Raw genomic sequence first — 13,444 nt, 5'->3', positions numbered from 1 at the left:
CAAATCTAGTTCCACTATGAGCCTTCATTTTCTTTATTTCTTAAAATGTATTTAACATTTTATCGGTAACACGCTTAGAATTGAGAGTGATATTCCATGGGTGTTTATAATGGAATCGTCCGGAAGTCTGGCGTTCGTGAGGAAACTTGCTGCGCAAGAAAGGCGCATCAACTGTTACTGAGCAACGGATGATGAACGCGCAGTTGATTTTCCACGTTTGTTTTCTGCGAGGTAATGTAAAAACATTTTATCAACATGTTATCAATTAAACATTTCTGTAATCAAATGCAATCGATTTTGTAACAGTTTATGTTTCTACAAAAAAACATTATATTCTGTCCCAGGTGTGTATCCTCAGTGTATGATGCGCTAACGCTGTGCTAACAGCCATTACCTTTTATTTGAAACCCTCGATCTTGTTTACTAATAAAACAGTATTGATGTGTGTAATCCATATATTTTAAAACCATTTAACTTTGATTCATAAAGTTTAAAAAAAAGGTTCCAGTCCAGTGTCTAACGTTTTAAGCATAGTTCTAAATTTCTTACACGTTTCAACATTTTAACAATGCTTGTAAATGTAAATGGGATATAATGTAAGGAATATGGATGTAATGTTGGAATTTAATGTAAATTTGAAAATGTAACTATAGTATGATGTGACTTATGCACACTTTTAACACCCCACGGTTTCATTGAAGTGTATTGATCTTCTCAAGAGGAAATGTAGCTGTTACAGAGCAGTAACAGTAGAAGGAAAATAATCGATACATGAAATGTCTAATGACTACTTAATGGCATGTAACGGACATGTTTTGCACATTTCGGTGACAAAAATCTTTACTTTAATTCATCATAGAGAAGGTAGTTAGGGGGTCAGTCAAAGTCAGTCTTCATGCCCCTTTTCTAGTATGTAAGTAAGTAAGTAAGTTATTTGTATTCATAAAGCGCTTTTCCAGACCCGGGTCACAAAGCGCATAAACAATCAAAACAATACTCGATAAAATATATACTTAAAAGGTGAAGATAAAACTGAGAACACAACAGGAGTTCCAGAAAATCAAGGAAATGAACAAAACGTCTTAAGATGTTTCTTGAAGCAGTCAGTAGATCATCAAACGTAGCGAGAGAGGAAGATCGTTCCAAAGCTTAGGAGCAACAGTCTGGAAGGATTTCTCTCCTCTGGTCCTGAACCGTGTGCGTGGAACCATCAGTAGATTCTGATCCACAGACCTCAGAGCCCAAGCTGGGGTGTAAGGCTGGATTAGATCAGTGATGTAAGGAGGAGCCTGACCATGAGTAGCTCTGAAAGTAAGAACCAGAATTTTAAAGTTAATCCTGAAAGAAACTGGAAGCCAGATCCTTCTTGTTAAGACATGAAAACAAACTGTTGCAATAGTCCAGGCGAGAAGACACAAACGCATGGATTACAAGCTCCAGATCAGAGGCTGCTGGCATTAAAAAGTGATGACATTTGCATGAGTCACTTTCAAGGAATAGAGTATATAAATCTACACTTTAAAGAGCCTTTACTCCCTTTAGAAAAATAAAACAAAATGAAGTTTTCCTCTCCAAGATGGAGTAATTCCCTCATCATGATGTTTTAAAGTTATTACTTTATAAAATAAAATTTCGGCAAATGAGAGGTTACAAGAGTGGAACCCATATTGACGGAATAATGGTCTTCAATCCTCCTCCAGCCAGCTGAAATCGAGTCTGCTTTGTTTGTACAAATAGTTCCTTGGAGGTGGAGACTTCCCAGATGGTTGACACAGGGTGACTAACCTCGATGTTAGACCAATAACAGCAGAGTGGGTGGACGTGGTTAGGGTAAAAGGATAAAATCTCTATAACATGCCTGGTTGACCTCAACTGGTATATTGCTGATAACTAATTCCCTAGTTGGTCACTAGTGTGCACAGTTGTTTCCACTGCAGTCTGTCCAATCAGTAATTCTCTAAACATTTAATGGTGATCATTGAAAATAAGTCTTTTTGCTGACTCATTTTTAGAGAATTCTACTAACCAATTTTAATGTTTCCCAGGTTTTCGGAATGGACCAGATATCGATTGAAAAGGATAAACGGAAAAGATCCGCTAGAAACAAGTGTTTTAAATGTTCCCACGAATATGTACCGAAAAAAATGAAAAGGATGAAGACACGGAAGGAGAGAAGTCTGAGATGGCACAGTGGAGTGGATCACCCAAATGTAAAGTTGCATCACCATGATGGTCATAGAAATAGCCAAGACTTCTTTCATAACTGCTGTCAGAGCAGGTGCCATTGCTCCTCACAGAAAGAGTTTTCAAGTGTAGCCATGGCTACTAAGGAGCCCAGCCTCATCACAGCCAACCGTCTGATTGGACAGCCCAGTGGATTCAACCATGAGGTGAAATCAGTTGACATCGAGCGCTTATTGGCAGAGAATATGAGGATGACAAATGACAGAAGGAAAGAAACGACAAAGGGCTGCATGTTGAATCTTCTACCGTTGAAACCTCGCTCTCCTTCCGTCGGCGTCAGCGATCTTCCAGCTAGTGACGACGGTGGTATTGTGCCATTTCAAAAGCAACTCCATCCAAGTGCAGAGTCGCACGATGATTGTCAGGAGACAGTTGGTGAAACCCCTGCGACACAACACGAGTCAAACAACGAAATGCTAGGAGAGAAAAGAAATGAGAACCCTGAACCTTCTAGCGAAGCCGATGTATACCTACAATTTGAACATGAAACGAAAGAGAAAGCGGAGAAAATAATTAAATCTTTGTCTGTTCCTGAATCTCAACCAACCCCATCTTGTTTGAACGAAGATGCGATGACGCGGAGAATAAACGTGACCCCTGCGTCGACGGAGAACATCTCAAAGGTGACCTCACGTCCGGTCCAGAAGATCAACTCTGGCCCTCGTCTCATTAATCCAGATAACTCGTCGTTGAGTGAAAAGGGCAGCAAGAGGAACGATCAGTTGTCGGAGTGCGTCAGAGCGGCGGTCGGGCGCTTATGTGGCACTTGTCACTTTCCACTTTTGAAGAGAAGAGACCTGGAGGCAGAAAGCAGAGCCAACTTGATGAAAGCTCTGCAAGAGAGACATGGACCACATCTTTATGAGAACCTAAGGAAGCTGCAGCGATGCTTCAAGTATGGACATGAACATGGAGGATTTAGTCAAAATTCCAGCCAGGGAAGAGCAACACGGAATGAATATGAACTCCAGCCAAAAGGTCAGTGAAGCTGTAAGATAGACTGCCCGTGAAGGTTCTCATTCATCCAGGTCATAGATGGATGGATGGATGGATAGATCCTTCATCCTTTTATCCAGCACTGCTCCCACAGAGTCCACACTTTTCCCTCTCACAGGAAAACATTTCATGTCTCTCGAGGTGACATACTGTGTCTGTAGAGTTTATGATTATCCAAGTGTTTACAAAAGTCCAGTTAGCTCGCTTTTGAACCACTTGTGTAAGAGTAAGTAATAAAGTAAGTAACAGTTATTTCTAAAGCCCCCTTTCTAGACCAGGGTTACAAAGCCCTTGAACAATCAAAAGCAATACAAAGTTAAAAATACATACAAGTATAAAAGACACAAGACAAACACAGGAGTCCCAGAAAATCAGGGAAAAGCCTGCACAAATAAGAATGTCTTAAGATGTTTCTTGAAGTAGTAGGTAGATCATCAAACACAGAGGAATATCATTCGAAAGCTTAGGATCAACAGCATGGAAGGATTTCTCTCCTCTGGTCCTGAAGCGTGTTCAGGAACCATCAGTAGATTCTGATCCTTAGACAGACAAATCAGTTTTTTGCCCCCCCTACAAGAGACGGCTAGTTATATTTCCACATTGGCAACTCATTTTATTGATAGTTATTTCTTATTATTATTCAATTACTAATAACACAAATATCTAAATCAATAATGTCGATCACAATATATATAAATAGAGATTATTATTATTATTATTATTATTAATATATAAATGATTAAAATATCCATCAATTTAAATGTCAATCACTTTGTTGGGGAATCAATCTGGCTGTATAAAATGATACATTAAAGCCCAACGATTCCCTTATGATAAAGAAAGTGAATAAATGAACTGCATTCATCGATAAGGAACAATACATATCAAATGAATTGGTCATTTTGTTCTAGAATACCATAGTAAAATAAGTATATTAGATTATATTTACAAATAAAATAAATGGGAAAAGAATAAATGAAACTAAGATATTAAGACTTACAAATATTAATTAATTCTTTTAACCTGTACCCTCAATTTTAGATCAATTGTCAACACAAGCTGTGTGTGGCTCAATTCCTCAAACATTTCTTGGAAGCCGGGAAAAAGGAACATTCAAAATCAAAGAAAAACAGAAGGACAACTGGAAGAGGAGCAGTTCTCAAGGTTCAAAAAAGGTGAGCAGTTTCTAAATATTACTTTTCGCTCATGACTTATTCTTGCCATTCCCCTGTTTGTTTTGACTAACTGAGGTTTTCGTTTAGATGGCTGGTTGGTTATTTAGCAAGGATGCTCCTGCCTCGGAAGATCTCTTCAGAAAAAGCCCCCCTCAGTTTCACTTCAGCTTTGATCCCCTTTCTTCAACCAGTGACCAGCCGTTCAAGATTTCTCCAAACTCACCGATGGCTCAAAAGACCTTTGAGTTTGACAACATGGATGTCTGGCCTAAAGTGCCCCAAATGTCTCAGTCTAATATCTGCTTCATAAATAACAAAAGGTCACCCCTAGGGGGCAGATTTAGAGTTCAACCTCCCAGCACAGAGCCAACTATTCCTACTCTTGAATATTCTAATTATCCATCAGATTATAGAACAGATTTGTGGCAGCTTTTCCCAAGTAGCAAACCAATTTTTGCAAATTCTTTTAGTACTCAACAAAGTGGGATTCGTCAAACTTCAGGCCATTCTATTCTCAGCTCTAAGGAAAGCCACATGTTTCCTTCTTCTCACATGTTTGAAAACGTTTCTTCTCTCACTTCCCCCCTGAGCCCAGAGCCCTGGCCTTTCCCTCCAATGAGACTTTATTAAAAAATATCCAACAGTCCACAGAATTTGTTTTTAATTTTTTTTCAATCAATACAATTCAGAACAAAAGCTTTAATTGTATAGATTTATCATTTGAATCCTGAAAAGAAGAAATAATTATGTATCTTTTTTTTTAAAACATGCTAAATATGAACACACATTATATATCTAAGTGCAGCAGAATGAACCAGATGCCAAATGTTAAAACATTTTGTTTTGTGGCTGTAAAAGAAAATCACAATTGTCACATGGTGATTCAAGAAAATTAAAAAAAATAAAAACCTTAAATTGGCGGAGTGTCTTCCTGTTTTGAGGGTTGCCTGTTACATTTGCTCCTACAAAGGCTGACATAAAAGCTATTAAAAATGCTCCGTATAATATATTGCTTTAATAGACGCTTACTTTCAATAATCATAACATATTCAACCAACCGCAAACATCGTCAAGCGTTTTAAGAGGAAGTAAATTATGTTGAGGAGATTGTATCTCAATAAAAATCTATATAATTAAAGAGACAACATTCAAACATGTAATATTTCTTTTAAGATGAGAATGTTTTTGAATGGAAGATTGCTTGAGAATTATACAAAGTCATGTGAAATGAATCCCAATTTACAATAGAAGCAGCTGTTCAATAGTCCTACCAAATTATAGCAGTGCACTTGATGTTTGAATTTGAATACATGAAAAAAGCTGCACACATAAGTTCGATTATGTCATGATGTCGCCTTGCGTCTTGCCCTCTGTCACCTCAATATAAAGGCATTTCCTTTAAGATTACAGGTAATACTCAAAATTGTCATTTTCTTCTCTGCCCAGACTCGGATTGTCGTCACTCTCCTCTGCCATGAGTTGCCTGCCAGTTTTCATTGCCCTCCGTAGCTTTGTCCAGAACAGGTTTTGCGCTTCATCGGGGTTTGTGCAGTCCGACCCAGGCCACTGTAGATATGTCTTCTTCAGCATGACCTTCCTCATGCGGTGGTAGGATGACATTTGTCGCTCAGAAATGGGCTCCAGAAAAACTGGCAGGAGAACATCGCGGTGCTCATCGAAGAGTCGATAGCTGGCCAGTTGGATTTCCAATGAACACCACTCGCTCTGAAGAAAGCTTTTGCTGACAACACATATCGTTTTCCTACTGCTGTAAACGGCAGTGACAATATTGTCCACGATGTCACGGCCCAGTTCAAAGTCTCTGTGATGTAGGCAAAGTTTAAAAGATGAACCGTTTCCCTCCAAGTTGGGCAGCAAGTGGTTCATAACCCAATGTTCATCAGAAGAGTTATAGGAAATGAAGGCATCATATTTACAGTTTTCCTCTTCCTCCCTTATTCTGCGCCTCTGTTCACCGATCCAGGATCGTAAAACATATAAGCCAAATTTGATTTTCCAGTAGAGTTTGACATAGAGTAAAGGGGTGAGAGTGAACAGAACAATCGCCACAAATGTGTAGAGGAAAAGATACTTCCCAATATCTATAAAACAGACCTTTGTGTCGAAGTTGCTGAATTTGTGTTTTTCATCATTTTGGCATGGGAGACTGTAGAGATCCACCACCTGCACCTGGGTGTTATTCAATGTCCAGTTTTGCAGCAAACTGTTTTTACACGTGCAACTAAGGGGGACGTTACGAACGTCCAAGTACTGAAGATTTGTTAAACTCTCTAATGTTGTGACCTCAATGCTTTTTATCCCATTGCGGTTTATCTGAAGCACACTTAGATTGGTAAGATTACCAAAAACCTTTTGGGACAAGTACTCCATGCCTGTATTTTCTATTATCAATTTTGATAGATTCCTTAGATTTTTGAAGGTCCCCTGTTTAAGTTGTACGTCGACAGTGCAGCAGGCAGACAGAGTGAGAAATTTCAAGCTGGTCAGGTCATCAAACACATCCGGAGATATGTCTATGATCTGATTTTCGTTCATATACAGAGATGTCAATGAGTGAAGACCTTTGAAAAATCCTTGAGGTACATATTTAAGGCCATGAGGCCTCTGGCCACCCATTTTCAAATCTTGAAGTTTGCGGAGATTAACAAACGGTGAATATGCTTTGTGGTATAGAAAGGAAATTTTATTACCTCCCAAATCCAGCACTCCCAATGTGTCGAAGAATGCCGGGTTAAGTGTACTATTAATATCTTTTAAGTTATTTCCATCAAGATATAAATATGTCAGACTCTTAAGCCCATCAAAACCAGTTTGATAACTGTGGGTTATTCTATTACCACCAAGGTCTAACGTAACAAGATTCTCAAGTTTGCTAAAGGTCTCTTCGAAAATAACTGAAATGCGATTGTTGCGTAAATTCAGGACTGTCAAGTTGACCAAATCTTGAAAAGTTGTTTTTCCCAGATCAGCCAAGAAGTTGTTGTCGAGACGAAGGGTTTGAAGCCACTTCAGTCCTTTAAGTGCCTCAGAGTCTATTGTTACAATCATGTTTATGTTCAAGTAGAGAGTTCTCACTCGTGGAACATTAGAGAAAAAACCATTTTTCACTTGAATAATGCGGTTATAACGGAAACTCATTAATTCCATATCATAGAAAACTGGTCTTTTTTTTTTTCCACATGATTGGAGCTTTGTGATGTGATTATGTTCTGCTATGAAGCTGTGAATTTGTTGATGTCTGTCAAGGAACCTCAAACACTTTGTATCTTGCATTTTGTTGCCAGAAACATCCAAAGTTTGTTCAATTGGCGGACAATGGTACAGTGAGCTGTTACTTGGAAATCCAAGCCCATTGTTACCAAGAAGGAGGGATCTGATATTTTGAACTTTGCTTTTGAGAGCTAAGCAGAGCTTCTTTAGCTGACTGTCATTTTTGATACCTGTGTTGGTGAAGTCTACACTGTCCACATGAATGTTAGTAGTGTTCAGAAAATCCACAATGTTCACATCGGTGTTGCTTATTCGAAGATATTTCAAGGGTTTCAAGTCCAAACCCGAAAATGCTTGGTTGTTGAGTTGGGAATTATACGACAAATCTAAGACCCGGACCGCACCTAGGAAGTTGGCATGGCATCCCAATGTATTGAGGTTGTTCCGACAGATGTATAATGAAACCAGAGAGTTTGGTAAAAAGAAATTAGCGTGGCTTAGATTAGCTAGTTTGTTGAAACAAAGATCAACCGTGGTGATATTTCTCAGAGTGGATAATGATCCTGCAATGTTTGAGAAATCATCGAGAAGATTGTGAGACAAATGTAATGTTTTAAGATTGACGAGCTTGAAGAGAATTCTTTCCGGAAGCTTCTTTAACTTGTTACCTGCTAGCACCAGTAAAGTGAGGTTGTGAAGTTCCTCAAACACAGTCGGCTTCAGCCCAGAAATGTTGTTATAGGATAGATTGAGATTTTGCAGTTGGAACAGACCTTTGAACGCGTATAGATCTATTTGTCCAATGCTGTTGTTACTCAACTGTAGACTTTGAAGGTTTGTTAATGTCACAAAGCTACTGTTGGGGATACTCTTCACAGGTGTCAGTGAGATGGTGAGGTTGATGACGGACGCTGGTAGGTATTCAACGTAGTCGGAGATGAGCCTTGCTGGTCGGTTTAAGCAATTGAATGCTTTTCCTTTTGACCACGGCATCTCGATGCAATTCCTGTATCCGTAACATGTGGCACTTTGGATGACAGCCAGAAGAACTGCCAGAAAAAGCTGCCAGTCAACAGCCGCCATCTTGGATCCTTGTTGCTGTCGGAAAACGTCCTTAGAAATGTTTCCTCTTAAGTCGCTGTTGAGATGTTAGCCAAACATTCTCATACAGGTAAAAGGGAGCACATCTGAGGGTTGAAGAAAAGTTTTGTGTAAGGTCTACATTATTTAATTTGGAAAGAATGAAACATCAGATCCGCAGCTGTGGCTCATTAATCTCAACATACATTTTGTCAAACAAACATTTGGTAGATATAAGTTGCTGGTAATGCTTTAACTGACCTTGAAGCTGCCGTCTGATTTCCACTGGGTAGGTTTTCCCCTAATGCTACTGAGTTGAATCAAGTCTGTAGACGGCAACAAGAGAAATACATATGTTACAGGAAACTTGAGAAAAGAACAATCTGAACAGTAGCCTTGGTTGTAGTAGTAGTAGTAGTAGTAGTAGTAGTAGTAGTAGTAGTAGTAGTAGTAGTAGTAGTAGTAGTAATGTTAGAAAGGTAATATATTTTCTTTTCCTTTCTCACTCCAAACTCATCATGCTTGACCCATGAGACGTACAATCTACTATTCAAATGGTTCATCTCCAATATTGTTCCACTTGGTTTAGTTTAAATACACAACTAGCCCCCTGTAAAGGATGTGTATAAACAATATTATACATAATACACATAATATAAATGTCTACAGTACGAGTAATACTAGACTTTGTTTGGTAAAGGAGGACAATTACAGAAATAATTAAGATGATTTGAGCCTTAAAGAATAAATTGAGAAAATGAAAATCAGACTTGTAAGTACTTCCTGTGACTTGGCCTCGCTAAAAGTGTCGAGCTTAAATTAAGAACTTAATACCCTTGTTAAAGACTGTGCGTACAATGTCTCAGCAATGGATAAAAACGGTTTTAGTTGTTACACAAGCACCTTTACTTTCACTTCTCTATGGGACGATTTCATTACTTCAAACAAAGTTCATGATATTTTAAATAAATGGCATTTTGACTTTTCACAGTTTTTATGTTTACATTAAACATTCGAATCCAGTTGAACTTTTCAGGTCAAATAATTACGATGATAATTTACAGTATTACTTTCAAGGTTATGTCTAAAACCATTAGCTGCTTCAAAGAACAGAAATGTTTTTCCTCTATTATATGTATTATTATAACCATTCTATTATAATCGAGTCACATTAAATGCAATATGCTTTTGCCGAGAAAGTCTTACCTTCTTTTGTCATAAACTTTTCTGTTGAGTGTCCGGCTGGGATGTGAACCTCTGTCTTAAGTTAAGGAGGAAGCACTGCTTGTATGACTTCCTTTATTTAAGCACGTTACTCAGGGTTTTGCAAACCGCCTTTTTTTACTTCATGTTTTTCATCTTTTGGTAATTTACCAGATTCATGTATTATCAGAAGCATAAACAGAACCACTTTCGAGCAAGTCGCATGGTCTTAAAGATGTTAATGTAAGGGATTCACTATTTTTTCCTTAAAGAGAAAAAACATTATATTTTACCCTTAAGGTACACATTGAAAGCTCCAAATGAAAGGTAAAATGTCAAATTTCTGTCCCAAGGATATATTGTGTTATATCTCGTGTGTCTTTCTTGGTGTTTCCTGGTTTTATTTTGAAACCTGCTCCCTTCTGCGTCTGTGTGAGTTTCCTTTCCGGTCCCTTCTCCTGCTGATTAGTTATTGTCTTCATTCATCATCTTTCATCTTATATGTCTTGTGTTCTCCTGCTCCACTGATTGCTGGCTGCCTTCTTATTCTGCTCACTCTCCCTCAGTCTTTGTCGGTTCGTCACACTCGCTCTCCCGTGTTTGTCTAGTGTGTGTTTCACGGTATAGACTCTTGATTCAAGATTCTTTTGCCTTCCCGGTTTTTGACCCTGGTACGTTTTCTCGCCTTTCTGCCTGCCTGTGCCCCTGACCTGTTTTTTTGGATATTGTTCCTGTTTTCTGTATTCCCTGGACTGCTTTTGACGATGCCTCTGCCTGCTCCTAATAAAACCCCTGAGTTATCTATCATAACCTCATGTTCTACGAATTGGTGCGAAGCCCTCTAACGGCTTCGCTATTGGTTTACCCCGAGGCACTGCCTCATCTCTGAGAAAGCTTAATGAACTCGCCACCCAGCAGGGGGCAGTCCACTTCCTATAAAGGCGGGAAACACCCGCCACACTTCCTCCAACTGAAAACTTAGCGAGAAGGGCGGCCGCTGGGCGACGAGGTTAGAGGGCTTCGCACCAATTCGTAGAAGATGAGGTTATGATAGATAACGCAGGGATTCTACTTCATATTGGTGCTCCGCCCTCTAACGGCTTCGCTATGGTTTACACCCAAGGCGAAGCCTGACGGGATAAATGTACCCCCAGCTGGACGCCGCTCCTAAAGCAGCATCCAAGTCTACTGGAGCCGTGGGCCTCGAAGGGGGCACATCAGCGCTCAAAACCGTATGAGCTACTGATCCCGCCGTCACGTCGAGGAGATAGGCGTTAGCAAAGGTTGACGTGGACGCCCAAGAAGCAGCTGAGCAGATGTCCTCTGCTGCCACACCCAGTGAAGAGCCACTGAGGCTGCCACACCACGGGTGTAACGTGCCTTCAGTCCGCTAGGAGCAGATCCACCCGCTGCTTGGTAAGCCCGGATAATGGTCGATCTCACCCAATGAGAAAACCTCTGGGAAGAGATCGCCTCACCCCGTCGGCATCTACTGTCGGCAGATGAATAGGGCATCAGAGTGCCTAAACACAGCCACCCGAAGCAATGACACCGAAGACTCCTCGACGCCAAGAAAAGACACTCAGGGCTAGTGGAGAGAGCACAAAGCTCACTCGCTCTCTTCGTGGTTGTTAGTGTCAGAAGGAGCGATACCTTGAAAGACAAGATATCCAGTGGGACTTGGTCAAGAGGCTCGAAGGTCGGGCCTGTGAGAGAGTCCAGTACAAACTGGAGATGTCACTGAGGGCTGGAAGGCCTTGCAGGAGGTCGAAGCCTGCAGGCAGAAAAGCGCGCCACCAGAGGGTGGGCGCGAGCCGTATCACCCTCAACCCGACATGCCTCGTTGTTATGGCTGATGCGAACACTCTCAGTGTCGCCGAAGTCCGTCCGCTATCCAGCAAAAGTTGCAGGAAAGACAGGACAGCAGAGACCAAACAGGAGCTGGGGTCCAAGGACCTGTCTGCACACCACACCTCCGAACTAAGGGGAGGAGGAGCTGCAGAGGAGGGAAGGCGAACAGTAGTCCGGCCGGCCAACTCAAGTGGGCTAAGCGTCCACACCTAGTGGGGGCAATCCGATGCCCTGAGGGAGAACCAGAGAGGACATCTGAAGTTCTCCGTGCTGGCGAAGAGGTCTGCCACCGGGTGACCGAACCGAGACCATATCTCGGCTCTCCACTGCCTCGGACAGACCCCATTTGTCGTGGACGGCCCCCACCCGACAGTCTGTCCGCTACTGCATTCAGCTCGCCCGGTACATGCTGAGCTCTGAGAGAAAGCAAGTGACGGTCTGCCCACAGCCAAATCTTCTTTGACACACTCAGAAGGGCTGGGGATCTGGCTCCACCTTGGCGATTTATGTACGCCACGGCGGTGGAGCTGTCGGATAGCACTAGGACGTTGGACCGTGACAGTTGGGGAGAGAGGTGAAGCAGGACGTTGTAAATTTCCTTTAGCTCTAGCCAGATTCACAAGTCTACCCCGCTGGCGTAGGCCTGACTCGAGCGGTGCCTCCCCAACCTGTCAGAGAAGCGTCTGTGAACACCTGAGTGTAAAGAAAGACGCAACCCAATTGAACTCTCCATCTGAGGTTGACTAGAGAGTCCCAAAAACTGGATGTCCTGCAAAACCCGAGCGGATAGGCGCACTTTTCGACCCTGTTCCCGCTTCAGGTCTAGCCTGAAACGACCAAACCATCTCTGAAGCTCCCTCATATGCAGCAAGCACAGCCGAACTACCGCGTGAGCTGCTGCCATGAGCCCCAGGAGGGACATAACAGTGCCTGCTGTCGTCACATGACGCCGAGCTTCCAGCAACTGTGTTGTCAGTCGGAGAATGGGCTGGATACGCATGTCCGGGAGGCGCGCGTATCCCTCCTCCGTGTTCAACAGTACCCCTTGGTAAACTAACTGTTGAACTGGAGTCAGAGCGCTCTTGCTGAAGTTCACCTTGAACCCCAGGGTGGCAATATGGCTCAACACCTTCTGTGTGTGAGTGTAACTTTCTGCTATCTGACCGGGCAAGGATCAACCAGTCGTCCAGATAGGTCAAGATCCTCACCCCACTCAGCCGAGTGTATTGAAACACACGATTCTCGAGGGCAAAAAGCCAGTACTTTCGATGTGAAAGTACCTGTCGGTCAGGTCGATAGATGTCATCCAATATCCTGGACTAACACCTGTGAGCAGTTTCTTGACCGTCAACATGCGAAACGGGCGGGTATCTATGAATTTGTTCAAATAGCTGAGGTCCAGTATGGGTCTCCAACCCCCGGACTTCTTTGGCACAAGGAAGTACCGGGAGTAAAACCCTGTCATCATCTCTGCTGCAGGAAGCAGCTCTACTGCAGCAGAGTAGAGACCTCGTTTCTTAGACAGGATAATTTTTCCTGCTCCGCCACGCGTGTCCAGAGAATCCCTGAAAAACGCGGGGGTTGCCGGGCAAATTGGAGCGCATAGCCCCGCCTGATTACTTCCCTCTGAGATCTGAAATTAGGTAAAACCAGGGGACTCCAAG

General features: G+C 41.9%; 2 protein-coding genes across 3 annotated transcripts; one reads left to right on the top strand and one right to left on the bottom strand.

The window, feature by feature from the left end:
* Positions 1 to 45: 45 nt before the first annotated feature.
* On the top strand, positions 46 to 5,057 carry prr19 (proline rich 19). 2 transcript variants are annotated; one of them, XM_087806433.1, is made up of 4 exons: positions 46 to 231; positions 2,046 to 3,222; positions 4,282 to 4,415; positions 4,503 to 5,057. In XM_087806433.1, exons 2-4 carry the CDS (start codon positions 2,055 to 2,057, stop codon positions 5,043 to 5,045), a joined length of 1,845 nt encoding a protein of 614 aa, XP_087662559.1. In that variant the 5' UTR covers positions 46 to 231; positions 2,046 to 2,054; the 3' UTR covers positions 5,046 to 5,057. The 2 variants fall into 2 exon arrangements, with proteins under 2 accessions (XP_087662559.1, XP_087662560.1); XM_087806434.1 differs by having other exon boundaries at positions 4,282 to 4,404; positions 4,491 to 4,607.
* Positions 5,058 to 5,819: 762 nt separating this feature from the next.
* LOC148067656 (uncharacterized) lies at positions 5,820 to 10,006 on the bottom strand. The gene is made up of 3 exons (XM_087806431.1): positions 9,933 to 10,006; positions 8,988 to 9,052; positions 5,820 to 8,833 (listed from the first exon to the last, which is right to left on the bottom strand). The coding sequence occupies exon 3, from the start codon at positions 8,727 to 8,729 to the stop codon at positions 5,820 to 5,822; it is 2,910 nt and encodes a 969-aa protein (XP_087662557.1). The 5' UTR covers positions 8,730 to 8,833; positions 8,988 to 9,052; positions 9,933 to 10,006.
* Between the last annotated feature and the right edge of the window lie 3,438 nt (positions 10,007 to 13,444).

This window comes from Callionymus lyra, chromosome 13 (assembly GCF_982586985.1).
Source record: "Callionymus lyra chromosome 13, fCalLyr1.hap1.1, whole genome shotgun sequence".
Classification (NCBI taxonomy): Eukaryota; Metazoa; Chordata; class Actinopteri; order Syngnathiformes; family Callionymidae; genus Callionymus; species Callionymus lyra.
The sequence above is the reverse complement of the archived record's forward strand: the minus strand, read 5'-3'. Positions and strand labels throughout refer to the sequence as shown.